This window comes from Perca flavescens, chromosome 23 (assembly GCF_004354835.1).
Source record: "Perca flavescens isolate YP-PL-M2 chromosome 23, PFLA_1.0, whole genome shotgun sequence".
NCBI lineage: Eukaryota > Metazoa > Chordata > Actinopteri > Perciformes > Percidae > Perca > Perca flavescens.
Window position 1 is genome coordinate 11709138 of NC_041353.1, and position 25402 is coordinate 11734539.

Here is a 25402-nt window from a genome sequence, read left to right on the forward strand (position 1 = left end):
GAACTCACCTTTTCCCCTTTCTGGCCCTGGATAAACAAAAATGTATATGATTAATAGTTGTATTATTAAGACAGAAAACTCAATCAAACCATTGTTAAAGGGAGAAATTCAGCTAAATGTCAGCACCTATCAGTGACATTTAATTGGTTGCAAGTGAAAGGAGGAGAATGAGGATTTTGTTTCTGAAGTACCAACCTTCACACACTGGGAGGAGCAGGGACCCTGAGGCTTAAGCAGCTCCTCTGGGTCTTCAGTCGGGGTGTCCAACTGAGCTGACTGAAAATGGACATAAGGAAAAATTAATACACTGACATAATATAGAATTAAGTGGCAGAGATAGCTGTGTGATAGTCACATCCTTCCACTGCTCTGACATCAAAATATCAAAACAGCTGCAGTATTCCTTCCTACAGGGTCCTTGTGAGTCAATTAAAATAGTGATTACATTTACATTAATGTTAACCAGGGTCATTATGCTTGATCATCTCCAGAGGTGGTTTAGGTTGTCTTCTATGTGCATTTACTTTAAATTTGCAACTTTAGTATAGTGAGTATTACCTAAAACACATATATGCCATATGTAAAGGTGGGCTTAAATTGCATGAAAAATAAGAGGTTGTTTAAAATGTCTTCTCAACATGTGTGATTGAAATCTAACATATCTCTGTGTAATAACACACAAAGAAAATAATCCGACAGACAATATTTTTGCTCTGTTTGTGTCTTGCCTCAGCATTTAGTTTGAACTCGGAGAGGAGTTCTTCACTACAGATGATATTAATAAATTCTCTCTCTATGGAAGGGAAGTCATCAAAGGTTGGTGAGTAGAAGATATTTTTGTAGCTGGTGGGTGCTGCTATCTTATTCAGCTCCTCAATGTCTGCATTGGAAACTCCAACTGCCAGGACACTGACACCTGGAGAGAAACAGATCCAAAGCATGATAATCCAGGCGAAATCTTCCCGTTTTTTAAAAGTCTTCATCATTATTAACATCATTTTGAAAGCTTTACAATAACTTTTACTGACCCAGAGCACGTGCAATTCTAGAGGGTGGCACCACATTATCCTGGGCCCTGCCATCTGTAATCAGAACCAGAACATGGGCCACATCCTGCCTCATCCCCAGAGACTCCTGGAACAGTTCCTGCAGAACGTAGCTGATGCCTTTTCCTGAGAGTACACACAAGTATTAAGAGCAAATACTGAAACTTCTGGGAGAATTTCACTCTAAATGGATGATATCTATAAATCTCTCTAATGTTTATTGAAACATATGCAATTATATTATTTATTTATTTACATGATTTGATTAGATTAGAGCCTAGTTTATGTCAAATGATATGTCAGCAGTCAGTTTTAATACATCTATATGGCAGTAGGACCAAGAACAGCATATTATCTGTCCACTAGCGTGGCAGCTGTTAGAGGAAGTGACATCAACAGCAGAACCTTCTTAACAGTGTTATAGGAATGATCTGCCATCGGATGACAGATGGCAGAGAAGTGTGCACATTTGTGTGAGTGTCACTAACCTGTTTTGGTGTTGCCCCCTCCATAACGCAGGGCTCTGAGCGCCCTGAGCACAGAGTTTCTGTCTTTGAAGTCACTTAGACGGAATTCAATTCGAGGCTCATCACTGTAATGAACTACGGCTATCTGAGAGAAAATACACATAATCATAACGTCATCTAAATTGAAAGTGGTGCGACTTCGATCTATAGTTCTAAATTGCATTCTAATCAATACCCCTTACACATACTATACATCAAAGAGACTGTTTTTTGCATGATGTTGTTTTTAGGCAGGTGCCTCATCTTACTTGGCTTTTTTCTCTTTTTACAATTACAAGCCATGATGCTATTGTGCCTTGTTTATCCTTTCTGCCAATGTTTGAATCTGATTCTGCCCACTTGGTGAAATAATTGCACATTTTCCTGTTAATGGAACTGGCTTGCACACGAGACTCACTGGAGCAGTTTGCTAACTTGCGGCAGCTATTTGTTTTTTTTTTAAGATTATTTTTTGGGCTTTTATGGCCTTTAATTGACAAAGATTGTTAGAGGTTGCCCCTTGCGGCAGCTATTGTAATTTAAAATCACTGCAATCCAGTCAAGTTTGTAATTGTCCTACCACACTAAAGGGCCATATCGTGACCACAACATCAAGCTGGAACAGTATAAAACAAAGAAAGTATTTACTGAGAGACCGACCTGTGTGCCCTGAGGACCAATGATAGGGAAGTAAGTTGCCACTCGGAATATGAAGTCTTTCATCTTGATAAAGTTGTTTGCCCCGATGCTGGAGGACTCATCCACTAAAAATACTATGTCTGCTTTGGTCTTACCACACACTGACAAAACAAAGAAACACACAAACCTTAAATACAATTCACCATTGAATATGTATTATAAGGCAATACTGTGCTTAAAACTATACACAGACTTTATTTCTTAATTAAGATGTAGAATATTTTCACTGTAGATCATAAAACTTAAGCAATATCTATTTTTTGATAGAAACCGTACCTGGTCTTGGTGCAGCTGTTGTCTCTGCACTAAGTGTGGTTAATCGAAGGAAGGTGGCTTCAGCTGCTTTGGCTTCAGTGACACTTGGCTGACCTGTCTTCTTGGTGGTTATGGATTTAGGTTGTGGCACAGCGATGGGGTGCCGGGTGGTCCTGGAGGATGTGTGAGTGACGGTAGTGTCTGTGATGGAGGCAGTCGTGATATGAGGCGCGACTGTGGCTGCCACAGACTGGACTGTCACCCCCAGGCCATCCTGTCCCACTGAGATGCACAGAGACATTACATAACTGATTACAAAAACCTAAAGCCTGGTGTTACTGACTTGTGCGCCACACCCCAGTCAGTGTTGTCATCGCAGGTATTTTTACTACTTGTTGTAACTACTGATGAAGAACACCAGCTATGCTATTTCTCATTGAGGTTAAAATCATAGTGCAACATACATTTAAGTTTAAACCCACAAAAATAGACACTGTAATTTAGTGTGGATTCACCCTGCAGGAAGAACAGAGCAAAATACAAAAAGATTTAGCATTTAACACAAAATAATCCATGTATTCAATTAGAGTATATTCATTATGAGCACATGAGTGGAACAATATAGATCCATATTAAGTATATCTTGTTCAATCAATAAGCATATAGTAGCATGCCAGATAGAGGTTTGTGGATATTTCAGAGAGCTTATCAAACCATTTACAGTAAGTCATGTCTTACATATTCTCTGATAAATAGTGCTTATAGGGCCCTCCACTTCTCCATACAACGGTCGAATGGTAAAAATATAGGTTCTTCCATACAGCAAATTACTGATCATAAAGGAGTTGAAACCAGGGCCCAGCGTCTCTGTTTTCGTCTCCAACACTGAAAAGAAACACAAAGAAATAGTTATTGTTGCAGAGTTATCATTTCAGTGAAAGTATGACTCCCTATTGAAATACATGTTTCTACAGTAAAAAATGGAAACAGTGATTTTCAAATCAGGTAATCAATAAATATGTCATCATACAATGATGTGTGATATGAATGATTTAATAAAAGGCCATACTGCATTAAGCTGTGGTTCAGTGGGAATAGATCGATTTGTAGTTATGCAACACCTGAACATTTATTGATGTCTTGTGTAATGCATTTGAAAGTGGACACAATAACAACCATAGCAACAAGTTATTACATCAATCCAACACAGTAACTCACTTATATGTTGCTATTGATTTTACATTGAAAGAAAAGGTGAGCTTATAAAACTCTGCATGTAAGATAAAACATGAACATTAGTTTTTCTTAATATTTCCCTTTTCAACAAAAGAGTGGTTATGCTGAGACTTAATACACAATGCAATAACTTGTGTCATGCTACGTATCCTCTTTTAACCCTGAAGGACCCTGAAAACATATAATAATAAACACAATAGAGTCATTCTGTACTTGAAATTTATTCAATTGATAAAATTGATTTTTTGAATGGCACTTTTAAACAAAGCAGTGCTTATGACAGGGCTCAATGCTCAATGCAATAACATTAACACTGTATGGGAATTAAACCTTTTTGGGTTATATGAACTGAAAATTGCATGAATGTTAACGTGAAGCTAAATGAAGGGTAAAACTTGGTCTTACCTGAGATGTGCCTCCAGGAGAGACGGTATCCAGAAACGCCAGCCACACGTGTCCAGTTCAGAACAGTGCTGCTCTCTGAAGTGTTCAGAGCAGCAAAGTCATTCACTTTTGGAAGATCCACTGAAAGACACACATGAAAATTGAAAATTGAAAAAAAAAAGTACAAGTCAAGGGCCATATTTGATGGATTCACTCAGTCAGTTGAACTCATCTGGATCATTTTTACAAGAAGCCAGGGATTGTTGTGATGCAAGTCGGCAGCTCTTTGTGATCAAACAAATAAATAAAGGAAACACTGACACTATCGAAAAGCAGTTTTTGATGCGGATCCTTTGCTGGTCTGCTTAATAAGTTCATTATCGCCCCTGAAAACAATCATTATCTTCTCAACACTCAAGGTCAGAATGAAAACTGTGGAGGCTTATACCAGAGATGGTCCACTACAGGATTGTGATAAATGATACATTTAAGGTGACAAACTTGCATTACTTCAAAAGAAGATTTTTCACCAAGTTGTAAAATACTACTGACAAATTTATATAGAGATATAAATATCTCCCTGAAACCTCTGATTGAGAGAACATATGCTGCTCATTAATGATTTGGGCAACAGGACTCACAGGTGCGTGCAGTGAGCAGGACTGGGCTTCCCTCCCTATTGCCCACCATGGAGGAAACCTGGATCTTATAAGCTGAGCTCTCCTGCAGCTTGTGGATGGTAAAAGTGGTGGAAGCAGCAGATACCACGTGGGACATTTCATCACCCCCTGAAGCAGGGAATAATAAAATCCAACATGTAGAGATAATAAGAGTGTGAAACAATACTGCTGTGTGCTCATTTACAGTTACAACTCTATTGCCCTGAGCCACAGGAGTCTAAACAGTGATTTAGGAGCTACAAATAATTACCAATTGTGCAAAATGGTAGTAACAAGTTGTTATGATTAAAAAATGATGCCAATATCCAAAACAAATTTCATATCTTTAGTCAATAACATTTGAACTTATGTTATTGGCCAAAGATATATTTGTTGTGCAGCTAAATGAAGAACACTTTGGTAGGTACTGAATTAAATGGTTGTGGGTGTCCATCTGTGTGCATACATGCATACATGCACATGTGTGAGTATTAGGGTGTAAGCACACATGGTTGACTGTATATGGGTCCCTTACCCAGGAAGGGGATCCAGGAGATTTTGTACCCAGATGCCCCTGGTGTTTTCCCCCAGGACAGAGTGAAGGAGTTGACTCCAATGTCCACAACCTTCACCTCCCTCACTGCCTGGAATAGCTGTGAGTCTGAAACAGCAGCTGAAAAATAACACCACATAGTCATGTCAGGGGATTTAACATTCTAATCAGTTCCAATCATGATGCATACAAATTAATATAAAAAAACATCATTAAATGTAGCGCAATCCAAAATCCCTGAGCTGAATGAGCTGGTGTTCACGCACCCTATTATTTGTCCGAGTAATAATCTTAGCACTTGAAGCTTGGTGTAACATACTAACTTTGACAGTGACAGTGATAAAATGATAGCAGCTCTGCTGGCTTGGTCTCGGTGACACAGACTTTAAGTGACAACGACAGGAACTGTGGTTAAAATGGGAAGACCAAAGTACATGACTTGTCAGTCAAACAAAGACACAAGAGGCTGCTGTGGCACGGGATGAGGAACTTCACTGTCCCTACCCATTTAATTACACTGGGGTGCACAGCTGCACAGCGCTATTTAGATCTAAAGATGAATCATGATCAATTAAAATAAACCTCAGTGTGTGAGACCTCACTTCCTGTACCTGTGAGCTGAGATAAGGAGATTTCTGGTCCCTCTGAGTTGCCGTACACTGCACAGATGGTGATTGTGTAGGTGGACTGTGGATTCAGGTCTTTGATACGATGGAAGAGAACACTGCGGCCCAGGTAATGGGAATGAGGGGTGCTATCACCTGCAAGCATGCAGGTACAGACACACAAATACACACAACAGACTATTAGAAACAGTGTGGGATATTTTTGTCACTCCCGCAATTCCTATTCACATTTTTAGACACAAACAAAATATAAAGGCTTTAAAGGAGCTGACAGGTTGTATGAAAAGTACACAAACAGAACGTTTCTTTGATTGACCTGAACATATAAATGGTCCCCATATTGTGATGGACGAAAGAACAACATGGGTAATTATATCACCTGTGTTCCAAGACAGTTTGTACTCAGTAGCTCCAACAATGGGACTCCACTCCACAACTACGGAGGTGCTGTTGTAGGATGACACCTTGAAGTTGGACACATACCCTAACGGAGCTGAGACCGAGGAAAATGGAACATGAATAAATAATAAATGAATTTGTTCATGTAAATACACTGTTAATGACATAATTTATTTTATAATAAATATATTACTATTATTACTACTCAGGGCACTTTCAATACTAATTACCCTTTTATATTTGATGTTCCATGAAGGGTATGGACACACTACATAACGCTACACACAGAAGAGAAGAAAACTATGACAACAAAAGTGTTTTCTTGTTGGGACATCTTCAACTTGCAGCCCTGCTGACCTAATGACATGTACTACAAGTGACAGGGATGGTGGTTAAAATGGGCTCATGGCTTGTCAATCAAACAAAGACACCACAAAGGTGTAAACATGTTTTATATCTATGGGTGTAAACAACTTCACCATTGTGTCATTATATTTTGCCTTTGCATGCTACTATCTGGATGAATGAGATGACTCTAGACAAAAAGAACAAGATAATGTAGCATTATAACCAGTCCTAAACCTCAGTGGTACTTCAGGTGGATGGGAGACATTGAATACTGGTACTCACAAGTTCTGAAGGTAGCACTTATACCAGGCCCCACCACAGATCCAAACAGCACATAGAGAGACAGGACATACTCAGTATCATGGGCTGCATTCCTCAGCTGGTACTCTGTGGTGCTGCCGTTCAGAGCCACCTGCCTGGGACGGTCCCGACCAACAAACTCTGAAAATAATATTGACATTGACAATACAGTCACTCTTCCTTGCATTTGATTATTCCTCACTGTCCTGGCATTCCCCTTAACTCTGGCTCAGCATCAAAGTCCCTTTCTCTGGAAACAACATCCTCCTCCTTTTCCCCCAACATTTGTATTTCATCAAAGTGAGTCGCCATGCCACCTGTCACATTCTCCTGGCAGACTGGCAGGATGTGGTGGATGTGTCTAGTGTAAAAGCAGTGGCATTTCAAAGCTCTTGTCAGAGTGAGTCTGTCATGGACTGATGAATACACGTACGAGGGAATTGTTGGGTCTGTGTAAATTATAGAGTGTGGTCTAGACCTACTTTATCTGTAAAGTGCTCTGAGATAACTTCTGTTATGATTTGACCCTGTAAATAAAAGTGAATTGAATTGTAAACAAATTGAAACGGCCTTTACCTAAAACTTGCTGTGGATGGACATCATTGACATCATTTATTTAAACAAGAGTCATGAGACGTATAACTAGAAGAACCAGTATCATATAAACAAAACAGGAAGTCTGAAAGAGAGAGAAAGTGTAAATCACCTGGAGTTGGTCCCCAGGCCAGTCTGTAACCTGTGGCTCCTGGGACACTGTTCCATGCGACATCAGCAGTACTGGTGCTCACAGCAGACACCTTCAAGGTTTGTACTGCACTGCTTTCCACTGACACACAGAAAGAGAGACAGACAGAGAGGAAGACAAAAAGGCCATCTTCAGTCTAATCTTGCCTACGTCTATAATATTGCACACTCTCATGCCTTTATTTTTGTAATTACTAGCAAGCATCCTAGTTACATGTCTTGACTTTGGTGGTGGTGACCGGCCCCTCAATGTCTCCAAAGATGGGGTTGATGGTGACCTTGTACTCAGAGGCTGAGTGGAGGCCCTGGATCATGTAGAAGTTAAAGTTGTCCCCGAGGTTAACGTTCTCTATGTGGCCGTCTGAAAGACACAGAGAGGAACAGAGGCTCTAATATCACACTTTTTGGCTTTATTTCATTAACCAAGGTCATTTCCTCTTTGCTACACCCTTGTGTACAATTATGTAGCAAACAGTTAATAACAGTACCTGGGGATTCCCATGTCAGACGGTATCCTGTGGCACCCTTAACTGATGTCCATCTCGCCTGGACAGTATCTGTGGTGGCGTTTTGGACAAGGAACTTCTGAACTTGTACCAGCTTTACTGTGTAGACGTACATATGCACACACATACATTCAATATTTCACTTTAGTTTATTTAGCAATGAAAGAAATCATAATAATGACAGAAAGTTATTTAATCAGATATTTAAAGTAATATAATGAAAGAAAAGAAACATACACATCTACATACAAATCTTAATCAATTCAAACCAAAGCAAAACCTCAGGAGATGTTTCTCTAGCGTACCATGAAATTGAGATAAATGAGAGTCTTACTCTATGTAACAGATAATGCTGGTATTTCTTCCAAGAACAACAGCACAGTACTGTGGAAATATTATGGTACTGCACCTTGACATTTCATCCTTCTGTTTTAGCATGTTCCATACTTTATTACAGGACTTTGTCCTGCAATTGTTATTGGTTACAGCTATCCAAGCTCTTTTCCTCTCAGTGTTAAGTCTATATTAAAGCAGATAAACTTACATGTCTTGCCCACTATTGAAACCGTTTCACTTGGTCCCTGGGAGTAAACAGCATAAATACTGACAGTGTACTTCTTATCCTCCTCCAGGCTGTCAATCACATGAGAAGAGGTGTCTCCAGGAAGCATCTTCTCATAAGCAAATCCAGGTCGGTTGGCTGCAGAGCAAAAATTCATTGTTGATTAATCTGTTGATTATTTTCTTGATTCATCGATTAGTTGTTTGGTCTATAAAATGTCAGAAATGGTGAAAAAAAATTATCAGTGTTTTCTAAATATCTTGTTTAGTCCACAAATCAGTCTGTCATAGAGGAGTGAAGAAACTAGAAAATATTCACATTTAAGGAGCTGGAATCAGAGAATTTTTACTTTTTTGGTATAAAAAATGACTCAAACCAATTAATCAATTATCAAAATAGTTGGCGATTATTTTAACATTTGACAACTAATCAATTAATCAATTAATCTTTGCAGCTCTATTTTTATATTGGTCTGCTGGTCTATTGTTGTCAAATAATAATAATTGCATGGTGTAATGTTTGCATACATCTTGGGATGAAGATCATAAATCCGTTGAGCCTCCCTAGAGGAGGCGTCCAGCCCAGGCGCAGAGAGAACAGGCCTTCCTCAATAACACGGAAGTTTGACACCTGAGGCAAAGGGGCTAAAAGACAGAAACTTGTTGATCAGGGAAGCAGGGTATAGTGAAATCCAAAACAAATATGCAGAAGAATTTGTATATTTTATAAAAGCTGCATGAGCAACACCCACTTGTCTGGATGGTGATTGTTGCAGAGTCTCCTATGAGGCTGGGGTAGATGGCGTAGACAGTGAGGGAATATTCTGTTTTAGGACTCAGCTCTGTCACCACTGTTGTGCTCACATCTGCCTTCAGATCAACCTGCAACATACAATGAAGACAGCAGAATGAGAGTAGCTTAGTGTGTGTTGGTGTGGGAAAGAAAGAGAGAGTGAAGTGAAGGGAAGGATACAATGAAATGACGCAGAGACTTCTGAAATGTGCACTTGAATAAATATCTTCACTTCCCATATAAGTATCTAACTCAGTAAACCACAAGCATCCTTATGCTTTGTTTACACTTCTGTCCAATACCCTCTATTCAAATTAAGTGGCCTGTTATGCTTTATAACATAATGCAAAATATTCCTTATTTAGTACTGTGAAGTAATTCTGTGTCTGTCAAGGGTCAACTGCAATAAACAAGCACAAACAGAAGTGCAGATACTGTATTGGTGGAGAAATGGGCATCATGTTGATCCCATTAATGCAATATTGTCGCAAGCTTTAGAGTTACACAGACGGAATTGCACAAATAACTCAGGCTGCAATGAGAGATCACTCACTGCATTTTTAGTTCAGTACATATGCTGGTCACAGAGGTGACATGCAGTTTTGATCAAAAGGCAGTCCTGAGTGTGTCCGGGTTGGCTCAGTGGGTAGAGCAGGCGCACATATACTTGTACGCAGAGGTCCAGGGTTTGAATCCGACCTGTGACAATTTCCTGCATGTCTTCCCCCTCTCTCGCCCCTTTCTTACCTAGCTGTCCTGTCAATTAAAGGCGGAAAAGCCCCAAAAATAATCTTTAAAAAGGCAGTCCTGAGGACGAACAATTGTAGCGGATGTTTTGTGGGAGCTAAATATGACTATGCTCTGTTACATTGATCAGCTCAGTAGCAACACAACTATCATCATGCACATGCGTAATCCCTCACCTGTCTCTGCTGTTGGTGTCCACTGGAGCTGAGAGGGTGGACCAGGAGACGATATCCCGTGACATCACCTGTGGCCTGGCTCCATGTCAGTCTGAGGGAACTGTGGGCCAACTCGCTTACTTGCAGGTCTCTGGGACCCACCACACGCTCTTCAACTAGGATTGAGAGGCGGTATGGGAAGAGAGATAAGATGAAAATATATATGTGAGAAAAGGAACAAGGAACTTAAAACATGCAAGTAAGTCTGGATGTAAAATGTGTCGGAAAGTGAGAAAACTGCAGGGCAGAGCGAAATAAGAAACAAATCATTTTTATTATACTTTTCAAACTACAATTTTTCAATATAAAAATCTAAGTTTGATTTCATACTGCATGTGGATTTATTGACTCACCAGGCAGGGTAGTTTTCACAGGAAGTGGTGGTTCAGAGGCAGTAAAACACACTCTGCGGGACAGTTTGGGAAGGATGGTTTCAAGGAGAGAGTAGTCAGTGCCCAGTAATAGGTGCTCCTCATGTGGCTCTGACACAATCCTCCTCAGCTCTGACTCATCAGCTCCCCTAATACCTGCTCACAACATAGACAAAAACAACAATTTAGACAAAGCAACAGTACTCTTTACATGCTTTAAAACAAGTAAATCACAATTACAGAGCAACACTTATGTGGTGTCATTCTTTTCTTTGCATTTTCTTCACATACTTTCCTACACATGCCACTAGGGGGAGCTGTGGAATTTCAAGTGATTTATTTTAAATTGTATAACGATGTACATACCCATACAAATGCAAACTGTAGACATACAAAGGCTTAATAAAACTCTCTCTGGCACTTATCTCAAGTTTTGGCACTATGTGTGTTTGTCAGGATCACGTTTGTGGAAGTGGGCCTTGACCAACACACTATAAAGACCCAATCTGGGCTCAACAAGTTATACTGTCTTAATGTAATGAAACAGAAATCTTAATAGAAGCAATCGACCATGTTGCAAGTCATTTGGGAGAGTTGATTCACAATTGCAGTTACCTGAAATCTACACCTGAACAAGATTAATGTGCATTTGTTTTCTTAGTTGTTTGCATGAACAGAACATGCTGCATATACAGTATCTGTACATATGTGTAATCAATGCAATCTTGGCTGTACAGGTTCTCTGCGGGAGTGATGAACGAGAAGAGCAAGCCTCAGTGTCAGAGGTGCAGATGGGGGACAACGAAACGCTTAATGAAAAATGGGTGCGATTAGCACACCATCGGCTAATGAGCAGTAATTATTGCACTGCTCCCAGCTAAGGGGATTTGTGGGCTTGTGTGCTCATGCATGTGCGTGTGCGTGTGTACGTGTGCATGCGTGTGTGTGTGTTTGTGTGTAGGAGAAAGAGGGTGTGTAAGTATACTTGTGGGGAAATAGCGCTGTGTATTCATGAGCAGGGGAAAGGTGTAGGATAAAGAAGCTTTGCTGATGCAATACACAGTATCAGAAAGTGAACTTTTACATGCAGTATAGAAGCTGAATACATATTTATGTTTTGCGCATATACAGTGCATACACCTGCATGAGTGCACTCAGAAAGAAGAATTTCACACACTCACAAATACCCACACTGGATCGAATAAATTCAAATGTACAGGACATGCATTTCTGACTGCAAACACTGCAGATAAGCCGACAGAGCTCGGATAAAATGTGAAGGACCGCTGCAGTGGGGATGTTGAAGGAATTCACAATACTAACTTCCACACTCACCTACTGCAAAGAGAGAAATCCCATTATCAGCTACAGCTCTAGCTGCGGCATCGACCTGGTCGTCTGAACGTCCGTTTGTGATCATTACAGCAATCTGTACAGGATTGAAACAGAATAAATCACTCATGCAAATCTATTAAACATAGTAAAACAAAATCTTACTCACGCAATGATCTACCTTTAATTGTGTGAAAATGGGTTGGGTTTTGCTAAATCTACGGTTTTAACCAATGGAGATTTATCCACCCTCCAAATAATATGTTATTTGTGTAAAAATAACATCCTTGCAAACAGAGTTATGCTCAAAAAGCCCCCATGGACTTTGACATGGTTTAAATGAATGATTTAGTGTGTAATTAAATAAATCAAACACAAACACAAAGTGGAATTCAATGATGCTGGCTTACAACAGAGACTGATAATTTGCCAATTAAGTAAAATTTACTCAGTTCATTCACAGTTTATCCCTCAGTCAATGAAGAAGGCGACTAGAAAGCATTGATATGAGAATGTAGCTGCTTTTCTGCATGTGCTCTGCCTTCCTACGTCAAGTGTGCATCTGTAAGATGATTTGCACGCACACTCAGATAGAGAGCTGATTGGAATGCTAACCTGCTGTGTGGTATACTGAGGCTACACTACAATGTTAAGACTGTCAGAGATATTTACCTGACAGAAATTGAGAGCTGTTGGAGGAGCATTTGGATATTTGACGAGGCACTTATGAGACAAGTTTAGTTAAGTTGCTGAGTATTGCGATTGGGTTAAGGGGCCAAAGTTAAGACCAGTACCAATTTGATACAAAGCAGGTTAATCTTCATCATTGAGTATCTTTGGATGGACTTTCAGTAGTGTGTCTGACAGTGTGTCTGACACACTAGTCGTCCCTTATCAACAGCCATTCAGCCGATTGAGCATGTTGAATCCATGGCAGAGGTAAAAATGTATTGCTTCCAGCTTTTCTTTTTCTTCTTCCGCAGGGCAAAACAACAAACTAAAGCAAAGCAAAATCTGTTACTTTCTATCATACATACTCTCTGTTTGTATTACAGGCATAAAGTAAGACTGTTTAATCAGATTCACAGTGGTGTTAAAATTGTTTTGTTGTGTTTTTTTCCACAATGTTCTTTGGATGACAAATACAGACTTCTAACTAGTCATTTCCTTTCACACAGGGCCAGAACATACAACAATTTCATGTAAGTGGCCAGCTGGAAGTAGTAGTCTTTGAATCAACCCTTTCCCTGTTGCTTGTGTCCACACTTTGTCATACATTTAACATGATTTAAGCCTTGCAGTTTTCACCTTTTCCTTTACCTTTGCTCTTGCTTGATATTATCTACAGTAAGTGTAGTCAGTTAATAGGACTGTTTCAAGGGTACAGAGTACCTTTTTCTATGCAATCCCTATATGACAGACAGACAGCCTTGGTAGGTTTTTCACATTTCCCTGGTTGAAGCATTGTACCTTTGGGGCATGGTCTCGCCTGATGACAGGGCTAAACACGGGGTCAACCAGAAACTGGAGGGCATCACCAATCCTCCTGGATCCACCCTCATAGGGGAGGTCTCTGATGGCTCTGAGTAACTCCTCCAGTGAGCTGTAGTCTGTCAAAGCAATCTGCATCCTGCAAAGGAAAGGATTACAGGGAAACGCAAAACTGGATCATAATGGAATACAAACATCAGTATATGCGTATATCTTGTTTGGTTTCTCTGATTACAGTTCCACAGACTCTAAACATGAAAATGCTCTGTATAATATAAAAAAGAAGTCAATAAATCATTTTGTTTGAAACATGGTTAGTTTTTGGGATGTATCAATCACCTGTGGTAAAGTCAAATGAGTCTGGCTTGATAGTGATTAGTTAAATAGGTATGTGCTGTTTGTTACTCTTTGATATGTTGTGCCTGTGTTTGTACTTGAGTTTTACCTTGGGAAATCCCCAAAGACAGTAACTCCAAAGCGGACCCCCTCAGTTCCCACCCCTATGTCCTGGAAGGAGGATACGATGGTTGAGATGAAGTCTTTGACACTGGAGAAGCTGGTCGGGCCCACACTCCATGACTCATCCACCAGAAACACTATGTCTGCCTGCACCACCGTCCTGCATGCTGAGGGAAGAAGAATGAATTAGTGTGTGCACAAACACCAAGGAGTGAGGATCAGGGAAATGTATGTTTAAGCCAAAGTATCCAAAGTAAATCTTTTTTAAGGTTTAAGGGTAAGGCTGGTAATTAAGCCGTATATCTATGTTTTCTTCCTACACTGACCACCAGATAGCAGTCTTGTTCCATCGTGATGAGATTTCTTCCTTTAATTTGCTTCTGTTATGTGGCCAGAGCACCACACAAATCCCCATGAATGTTTAATGAGACACAAGTGAGCCAAAGAGACTATCAATATTCTTAGCACTCCAGCAATAAAACTTTAGTACAGCGATGAGGAACGCTTAGAATAATAAGGTAAACACACCCAAAATCAGGGTCAGTCCCCTCGCTCAAGCAAGGATTTAATATAAGGATCGCTGCGTTTGACAGGATTCAGATGCGTTTTAATGGGGAGTTAAAAAGCCAGACAAACAAAAAGGTACACTGATGCACTGACTACATGCACGCTCACACATACATAAGCTCTTGCAACTCGCCTGCACACATTCCCTCATAGATTTACAGTACTGTACTAACAAACGCACACACTCCACATAGAAATCTGCTGCGTGTGCAAACGCCCTCTGAGTCAATATTCTGGCATTACATATGCAATAAACCACAGTGACGACAGCATTGATTAGGCTCGTGAATAAGAGATAGGCACCACTGATTGTTCTGTAAGTGATAACTCAGCTTCTCTGCTGTCCTCTATTTCATTATAGAGCTTTCCCGCCTCTATTATCTCGCCCTTTTTTCTTTGGCTGCAATCCCAGGATTCACTGGGGGAGACATATGTCTCCAGCCCATGGCGACCTAACATTATGTTCTCCCTCAACACACCTGTACGTCTCTGGCCACACACCAAAGAAAACAAAATATATTATTATCACTGGGAATAACATTTTGGAGCCTTCTCTGGTACTGAACTATCTGGCTGCATGGAAGCATTAGTGTCATACATTTATCAATAGTGAATTCACTGATGCAAAGTAACAGAATACAACAATGTTCATCCTCTCCATCCTGAGTTGAGCCTAATATAGGCAGCCAACAATGCTTGCATACACATACTCCATAGATTGCCGTAAAAGCACATAAAACATAGTGGAGAGTTTAGTCAAGGAAGCAACTGGAGGCTGGTCTCCAAGATAGACACAGACTGAGGTGGAAAGCCTGATCAATTATCCAGACATTTGTCTGTCTGGGATGGCAGGTGAGAACCACATGTTAAGGCTAAGGAGACAACACATGCTGAGGGATTAGGAATGGTTTTCTTGAAGGCTATCTATGCTGATATCTCAAAGGTTGTGTACACCTTTTAGACACCGTTGAGTTATGCCGTAGATGTAGCATATGCTGCAGAAGATTCTGCCAGGAAAGGAAATGCCTAAGAAATAATGATGCACTACTGCAATCACTGCAAACAAAATCAAGAGAAAAGATGAAAAGAGCCGCCAGGTTTTAGATTTTATCCAGACATATGGATGTAAAAGTTCATCTCAGAAGAAGAAAAAAGTAATTACAGTAATTAACAAATAAGCTACAAAGTGTAGGACATAAATATTAAATGAAATGTGACAAATACACAGTCATTCCCCCAGGATCTGTTTGCAGTGACATGTACAGTACCTGCCCCGTTGGGACAGTCAGTGGATGTAAATAAGCAAATCAGTCTACTACTCTCCTCACAATGTTGTGGTTATAATTTGAATTAAATGCAGCCCATTATGTAGTTGAAAGACTATTGAGAGAACCACATAGCCTTTTACTAACCATCTGGCTGACAATAAGTTGACACATGGGTCAACCAGAGGGACCGATCCTGCACTGGTTGCTGTTTCTATGCTTTTTTTCCACATATGTTTGCGTCTACACTACTGTTTCATCACCTCATCACATATACTTTATTCTTATAGTCAGGCATTATGTCATGTTTTAATAAAAAAAGGTTGTTTGATCTGATTTCAGTAAAAAAAGAATTCCATATGATTCTTACATAAAAAGATAATTTAGTTGGCTCAGAATCTTTTGCAGATTAGTAGCCTTGTTTGTCTTGCACTATTGTTCTCTATAATACATAAAATTGCATGTTGACTGACTCTGAAGACCCCACCTCGGCTATACTGAGCATGTAAGGTAGCCTAGAAAGCATGAACTTTCTAGGCTACCTTACCTGCACCAAACGGCAGAATAAGAAAGCTAAAGAGTCAGAAATTTTACTTAGGAGTTAGTGGAGACCAAAACATAGATAAGAGGAGAGTGAATATTGGGCTTACATTTGTTGGGTGGACAGAAACATGATTCAAGTGAGCGCTAATGCTGCTCCATGTCTGCTGGATGTGTAAATAAGTTTGCTTCGCCACAACTTTTTAAGGTGATATGTCTGTGTGGTGTTTACAGCTTAATTCCGCTGGCCCCAAATCAAGTAATCAAGTTGTTATGACTAACATGTTGACTAACAACATGTAACATTACAGTATATTTACACATCCAGCAGACATGGAATATTCATTTGCAGTTGTGTTTATGGCCACTTGACAGTCAATTTGTGGGCTTTAAAACAAAATCACTGACCCAAAAGAGGCTAAAAAGCTCCATAGAGCTGTCAAGTTGAACGATAATTCTCTGAGGGTTCCTCACATGATTGCACACAGGCATTTGATCCATTGTTGATATAAACACATTAATTAATGGAGCTTTAAGGTATCAGTCCGCTTAATAATTTGAAATCAACCCCTTCTTGTGTGTAATATGAAACACAAGGTCCATCAGGGTTGATACAGACAGTCATATGATGTGATATGACGACATGTAAATTAACACTGGCAAGAATAAACAATGATAACAGTTACAAGGGAGCAGCAACTTCAAATATGGCCTTGGGCTATTTATATCATAATTCTGCCCAACAACTTTACCAATCACTTTCTGCCAACCACATTTCAGGTGTATAAAAAATCTAACTTATGATTGGCTGATTGACCTATGGCGACATCCAATAGCCCCTAAGGCCAAGGTTCTGTATCGAGGAGATGGGCTTGACAGGCTGACAGAGAGTGCCGTACTGTACATGAGGCTAGCAGATGTTTAAATTCCCTGACTAGAACCAGTCTGGAGTAAAAGTGGAGCTGGGTCAGTGTCTGGCCCTGTGTACCAATCCATGTGTGGAGATTTAATGATGGAGCACTCGCACAGACTGTGTTCATTGAGCACCTGCCCTTTCTTTGGCCTGAGCATCCAAGTCATCTCATTCATAGATCTGCGCACATTGCCGACAATCAGACATATTGTGTTGACTCAGAATTAAGCAACTGATGGTGCCATAAGGCTGTATTTAACACTTATTAGACAGGAAATCGTTGAAAAACAGAACAAACTGAAGAAAAAGGTGACTGAGGTATTGAGTCACTGACTGAAATCTTGTATAAATTAATGACTGAATAAGTTAGAGAGTAGAAAAAGTAAAGAAAAAGCTAGATGGTGCTATGGGTGGTTGAAAACAATAAGAAGTAGGAACATTAGGCAAATAAATGAATTGTATGTATGTTTTTGTTCATTGGGTGTACAGGCAACCGTTACCTTCAGCTTGTGCTGTGATGCTTTGATGGGTAAGAGAAAAGGACAGTAGAAATATCCACAAAGAAGAGCGGCCCATACTCTTCCTCTCTTCCTCTTCGATCACCTGTTCTTCCTCGCAGTTCTTCTCTTCACAAATCCCTTTCTTAAATTCCACTCCACAATCATGAATTCCAACTCTTCTTTCCTCTTATCTGAAAGTAGATAGATGAATAGAGAGAGAGAGAAAAAAAGTCATTAGAGGAACCCAAAGATAAAACATAATCAGCCATTTGTAATTTGTAAAGGACTCATGACTCTTCTTGAGTTATAGTTTTCTTGCATACCTCCAGTGTTAAATACATTTATGTACAGGGAAGAAATTCTTGTTACTGAGTTTTGACCTAGGCTGCAGACTTTCAACTGATAACACATAATATATTTTACACGTCATGTCAATAAAACTTAAATGACACTTGACTGTGTGCAACTGAATCTCATCGATCACTATCTGCAATTACATGGAATTATCTACACAATCAAAAATAAATCAAATTCTTTTCTTTTTCATTTATTGGTAAAAATTTAGGCCAATGTACATTAGGTTAGTATGATGTTGTACTCGCTCCCACCATTATCTGTACAGTCCCTGTAAACAATGTCCAATATGAACCCAGCTATTAAAAACAGTTATTGGGAAGTCTAAACATTAAAGGCATTACCCCATAAATGAAAAGCAAATCCTTTGACTTCTCTTAAATAGAAATGAGTTACCATTGAAGGTACCTACATTTTTTCCATAAAAACAAAGGCATAGCTAGTCAATCCTCTAAGTGTTTACTGGCATGTTCTGGAGGGATAGGCTAAGCATAAAACATGACCAGACGATAATGAATAAGTATAATGGAACATTATGGTAGTTTTTACTGGAAAAAAATCTTAAAACTAACATAAAATTCTTATTTATTATATGTCTGCTATTAAGACCATGTTTGCTCTACAAATTGGTGTTGATAAGAGCATGTCATATAAAAGGGATCAAAACTGTGAGTTTTTAGTTAATTATTTCTCTAACATAATAAGGCCCAAAAATAACTAACTGCTGGGCTTGCTTCCCAACAGACACACATTAATACATGTGAAAAGCTAAAGCTGTGAATATGGAAATGTATTTTATGAAGAAGGAAGATAAAGTGTCTTATCATACATTACTGAAGAGCCAAAAGCATCAAGACTTGAAAATGACCGTTCATAAGGGCTGCCATGCTTTGATTTATGCTACTTTTAGTCAAATTTTGTGCTGCTGGATGAATGTGCTATTTGGACTGAAGACAAAACTGGAAAACTTTAGGTTCAAGTAGCTTGAAGGGAAGAGATGCACATTCCATCACAAAATCAGTAAATTCAAGCGGCATGACAGTTTCAAGGAAGGTCTTGTATAATTCTACAGGTGCAAAAGATGGTCAACCAAACCTCTGGACAGTGTGCACCTGTCCCAGACTGAGGATTACCTAAACTCCCTGAGGGCCTGCAATGCCATGGAACTCACACTGCAGAGGTGATTATCTACAGAGCTAAGGCCGAGGCAGCATGGCTAAGCACTTCCAATGTGTGTGTGTGTATGTGTGTGTGTGTTTGTGTGTGTGTGTGTGTGTGTGTGTGTGTGTGTGTGTGTGTGTGTGTGTGTGTGTGTGTGTGTGTGTGTGTGTGTGTGTGTGTGTGTGTTCGTGCAATTGGTCAAAATCTTTGAGCCCCATGGCAAATCTGCCATAACGGACACCAAGTGTGTCTAATTATAGATTCCACCTGCCCTCTGTTATATTTTGTGTATATGTGTGTGTTTCATTGTTGAACCACAACCTGGTGACACACCGTTGCAAATTTGTGGAAAAAAGGCATTATGTGAACTCTGTGCAATCCAAAATGTGGTGGTGTTACATTTTTGCTTATATATCATGTCTCTAATGCATGTTTTTTTTCTAAACTACATATAAGGCACAATACACATTATGCTTTCTTTTTACCAATACTTGATAAATGAAGACGGTCTTTGGCAGTGTTTCAAAGAAATGACGGGTAAAGGACAGGTACATTTGGACAGATGAGTCTCACTGGTGACAGCACAGTTGTTCTTCACAGCAATCTACTGTACATGAGGCGATAGTATTGGCTGTCCCAGAGTAAATGGAGGTCCAGGCAGTAACACTCTGGGATACAGAAAAACCTGCTGTTTGTCTTCCTTGACAGACAAAGAAACCTTCAGGTTAGCATGAAAGAGATTTTCCCGAAGGCTATGGCTTTAGACTTGGCATAATACACAGAGCGGAGGAAATCAGTCCCTTTGAAACATTGCAGCTGCTAAAGCATATTATCTAAAATTTCAGTATGGAAGTATACTGCAATAAGTAAGGTACATTATTGTATCTTTACTACATTTATGCTGCTCAATGGTCCACCTCAAATTCAGCTTAAGTATTGAGTGTTAAAAACCTTTTCTTAAATGTGTACTAAGGAATGTATCCATACAAAAAGCTGCAACAACATTCAGTTAAGTGAGTATAATCAATGCCTAAGTAGAGTAAATCCAACACTTAAATCGTACTGGCAAAGAAATCATGCAGTAGTAACGGATTATCCCATTTGAAATGTATAAACCTCCATCAGAGAGCAACACGTTTAATGCATTAACTGTGATCTGGGAAATGGTTCGTGCTGCTATGTTTTACATTAGCTTGCTAACTCCCACACGTCTGCACATACTGTATGTGTGCATGTGTGCTTAAGTGTCTGTGCATGTGTATGCACTGTATGGGCATGGGGTTTTGCAAATTCATAAGCCTAACATCAAAGTGAGATTTGCCTTCACTCAACTTCTATACATGAGATGAAAATATAACAGATTTCTTCTGGCTTTTGATTCACATTCCATCTGTCAAGCTGTCTACCCATACATCACTTCCAATGTCTCCTTATGAGAGCATATTTCAACTATAAATTAATATGATAAAACTATTTAAAAAAATCAGATCAATGTGAAACAATCTGAATTCCATAAAATTCCTCAGTGTGATTTCATCACCTGGTATGACAAAACCAGAATGGCTTAAGGCTGATTCGAGAAAGCTGGCTGAACTTTAAGTCACATGGCCAAAAAAAACTACTTTCCCCCTTGCATACCAATGCAGATATGTCTCTGCATGTATCTTCTTAACTAAAGTGCAGAGAGGACAAATGTGTGTTTTGATGAATGACAGCGGATACAGAGTTACTGTCTATCCTACAGCGGGATGAAGCAGCTTCAACTTGATGAAACAATTTGTGAAAGCTTTTTTTTTTTTCTGTCATCATAGGCCAAAGGTGGCAGAAGTTTCCTGAGGCAAGCAGAGATAAAGATAAAGCTGAAAATAAAAGAGCCTTGGTTTTAGCTTGACATAAATGTGTTTCTGAGTTCATCCAAATTATTTTGAAAAGATTCAATGAAGTTAAAACATGACCCAACCCTACAGAACTTACAATAAGACTAAGAATCTTGCCATGCTAGCAGCTCTGAGGCACAGAAGTGTTTTGAGGTAAATGCTAACATCAGGATGCTAACATGCTGACATTTCACTTCCATGTTCACCATCTTAGTTCAGCCTGTTAGCATGCTAACATTTGCTAATTAACACTAAACATAAAGAACAACAGAGGATGTTGGGAGTTAGAATTCAGTTAGTTTTGCAGGAATTTGGTCATAAACCTAAAGGGCAAATATTTGGCATGATGGTGGTGTACTAGTAAGTAAGTAAGTAAGTAAAATGTATTTGTAGAGCACCTTTCACAGATAAAAATCACAAAGTGCTTCACAATAAAATGCAATACAACACAAGAAGTCACAATACGAGCAAATTGAAATACAAATAGAAAATGTAAAAAACCATAAAAAAAACATTGACTAAGTAAAAGCCTGCTTGAACAGCAGAGTCTTCAGCTGCTTTTTAAAAGATTCGACAGAATCCACATAACGTAGCGAGAGAGGCAAGTCATTCCACAGCCTAGGAGCCACTGCTTGGAATGACCGATCCCCTCTAGTTTTAAAATTAGTGCGGGGAACTACTAATAGCATCTGACCTAATGATCTCAGACTACGGGTGGGGGTATGTAGCTGTATCAAATCAGAGATGTAGAAAGGAACTTGACCGTGCAAGGCTCTGAAAGTCAAAAACCACACCTAAGCTCCTGAGACTCGGATGGACAGACAAGCCTAAGTCCCCAATATGATGCTTTATCTCAGGGATATGACTTTCAGGGGCAATAATTAGAGTTTCTGTTTTTTCTGAGTTCAGAAGCAGAAAGTTGTCACATAACCACTGTTTTATACTAGACAAACAGTTTATTAAAGATGAGAGTTTGGAGAACTCAATTTCCTTAAAAGAACAGTAAAGTTGGATACCATCCGCATAGAGATGATACAATATGTCTCTAAATTGACTAATTATCTGTCCTAAAGGAAATATATACAAGAGGAACAGAATAGGTCACAAGACAGACCCCTGAGGTACCCCACACGACAACTCTGCAGTTTCAGACAATATCTGATTAACATGAACACTAAAACGTCTACCAGAAAGGTAGGATGAGAACCATTTTAAAAGTGATCCAGACATCCCAACCAGATCACGAAGTCTATTTATCATAATGGTATGATCGATAGTGTCAAACGCAGAAGAAAGGTCCAATAGGACCAAAACTGTAAAATCCTTTGAATCAGCTGACATAATATCACTAGAGACTTTAAGAAGTGCAGTTTTCGTAGAATGCCTTTTACGGAAACCAGACTGGAATTTATCAAACAGCTCGTGCTTCTCTAAGAAAAGGGTGAGTTGCTCTGCTACAACGTTTTCTAAAATTTTTGACATGAAAGGTAGTTTTGATATTGGCCTGTAGTTCTTAGGTTGAAGTGGATCCAATGTGGGCTTTTTAAGTACAGGCTTAACAACAGCATGTTTAAAAAAACTAGGAACGACACCAGTTAAAAGTGAAGTATTTAGCATCTCAACAATGCAGGGGCCAATGGAGTCAAAAGCTTGTACAAATAGCACAGTAGGGACAACATCCATAGGACAAGATGAGGGTTTCAAAGTCTGTAGCAGAGAAATGATGTCATGCAGTGTCACAGGTTTAAAAGTGGACCAAAAATGAGCGGGAGACAAGTCACATGCAGAGTTCTGAGGAAGTGATGGTAAGATGTCGGCCCTAACATCTCTGATCATATTCACAAAGAAGTGGAGGAATTCATCACAGTCCGATTTAGAAGACACACTTGCTTGTGGGCAAGAAGGAGACACTAAAGCATTAATGGTGTCAAATAAGATTCTGGGATTGTGCTTATTCGAGGATATAAGCTGGGAAAAGAAACAAGTTCTGGCCTTTCTCAGCATCTCGTTTAAAGTAACCCTTAGTTCTTTAAGGTTAATCCTATGAACCACAAGTTTAGACATTGCACATTACTATGTGCAATGTCTTTTATATGTGTGTTTTTATCTTTTTATTGGTTTTTATGTTGTTTTTATTTATTTTATTTACTGCTGCTGCACTGATTGCCACCACCGTAATTTCATTGTGTTCCTACAATGACAATAAAATATCTTGAATCGTGAATCTAGAGGAGAAGTCAGGGGATTACCAAAGTTTTTGCCATTTATCCACTAGGGACCATGAATGCCTCTACAAAATTTCAGGGTGATAACTACTATTTTGAGAGATTTCAGTCTGGACCAAAGTGATGGACTTCCCAACTGATAAAAATACATTGCCATCCACATAGTCATGCTACAACTCCCAGATCATTCCGACAATATCTCAAGACATTCCTGCAATGTCTGTGATCATAAGCCTGAGTCAAATACTCAGACAAAATGCTTGCAATGATCCCACATAAAAAAAAAAAAAAACATGTGCACAAGACTGCATCCATCACTCACACCACACTGGGATCACAAGCACTTTGTCCAGCCTCGTCAAGGAGAAATGTCTTTATTGTGTGTCTGAGACCTTTAGTTTATCACTGCCCCGAGAGGATTAAATAATGTTACAAAATAAAGTTTATTGTCACTGGCCCTGATACTCCCTTTCTGTTCCCTATCTCCTTTTATCACACACACACACACACACACACACACACACACACACACACACACACACACACACACACACACACACACACACACACACACACACACACACACACACACACACACACACACACACACACACACACACACACACACACACACAATCACACGCCCTGCAAGTCTAACGGCACGTCAGCTATTTCTACATAATGGCATTTTCCACCTCACCACTTCACAGGATGGATTATCCCCATAGAGAAACTGGTAACAGTGAAACACACAGCTCAGAACTACAATGCATGATAGTTGATGTCTTTGGTGCAATGACATTAGATCTACAGGTAAAATACACACACAAGCAAATAAGAGCACAAACAGCATACTGTCTTAATGTCACTTTGCATTTGCAGTCAACCCACACAAACAAGTCTATGCATGGTAGGAAAACCTCCCGTATTCATTTCCCATAGTTTCATCTCCTGACAACGCTCTTATAAACAACCTGGTATGATCTTATTATTCATGTTTACGTACGTACCAACAACCAATTCAAATTCCATATAAGTGTTGTAATAATGCAATTAATCATTTTCTGATTCTGATCATGATGAATACACTAGAGCTGACATGACTGTAAAATGCACATCTTGTTTTTATGCTCCTATTAAGTTTGGAGGTGTACAAATGTTGCATTAACTCCTGCAGAGAAGCAGAGTGCTCATGCCAAAGACAAACACACACATACATGCATTCAGGACATCTGCACTGCATGGGCAGAGTGTGTATTTGTAAGTGCATGTTCTTAGAATGAGTGGAATGGCACATTAGCAGCAATTACTGTACCTTATCCCATAAATGCAAGTCAGACAACAATAAAATGGGCAAACAACAAGCACTAATATCAGACAGTAATGCTGTTTAAGGGGAAATTGTACTGTAAGAAGCAGCAGTAAAGGCTCAGAACCAAAAGTGTTGGCCTTAATCCAGACACTTAGGCTGTAAAAAGGGTGTCTGGGCAGTTATGAATTCAAAACTACTCAGTAAAGCTCGATATTAAAGTGCAGTTAAAGTAATGCGTTTTGACTATGGCCCTAAAATGGGCCCACACAATCTCACTTACCAATGCAGACAAGTGAATCATTATTATCCTCCCAATCCAGGTGACCTCTTGGCGGTCGTCAGGGGAAAAATACTCCCTAAAATACACAAAAAGGTGTTATCCAAGTCAGGGGACGAAAAAAAATTCTGGAATTGATATTGTATTCCTGCAGAGGCTGTTATCAGAGATAATCGACTGA

At 39.5% G+C, this 25402-nt stretch overlaps 2 protein-coding genes across 2 annotated transcripts in view; both read right to left on the reverse strand.

Moving 5' to 3' along the window:
* Positions 1–1020: 1020 nt before the first annotated feature.
* LOC114550501 (collagen alpha-1(VII) chain-like) lies at positions 1021–9885 on the reverse strand. The gene is made up of 18 exons (XM_028571298.1): positions 9877–9885; positions 9575–9704; positions 9351–9467; positions 8806–8961; positions 8244–8360; positions 7970–8116; positions 7718–7837; positions 6994–7152; positions 6344–6457; positions 5950–6099; positions 5321–5458; positions 4768–4914; positions 4148–4267; positions 3245–3391; positions 2528–2788; positions 2213–2352; positions 1535–1658; positions 1021–1172 (listed from the first exon to the last, which is right to left on the reverse strand). Exons 1-18 carry the CDS (start codon positions 9883–9885, stop codon positions 1021–1023), a joined length of 2448 nt encoding a protein of 815 aa, XP_028427099.1.
* Positions 9886–18122: 8237 nt separating this feature from the next.
* lrguk (leucine-rich repeats and guanylate kinase domain containing) overlaps positions 18123–25402 on the reverse strand; it is a 39938-nt gene continuing 32658 nt past the window's right edge. Inside the window, exons 21-22 of the mRNA XM_028570835.1 lie at positions 25225–25300; positions 18123–18206 (exon numbers count right to left, since the gene is read on the reverse strand). Coding sequence (XP_028426636.1) covers positions 25248–25300 — 53 coding nt within the window. The 3' untranslated portion in view covers positions 18123–18206; positions 25225–25247. The remainder of the gene's footprint in view (positions 18207–25224; positions 25301–25402) is intronic.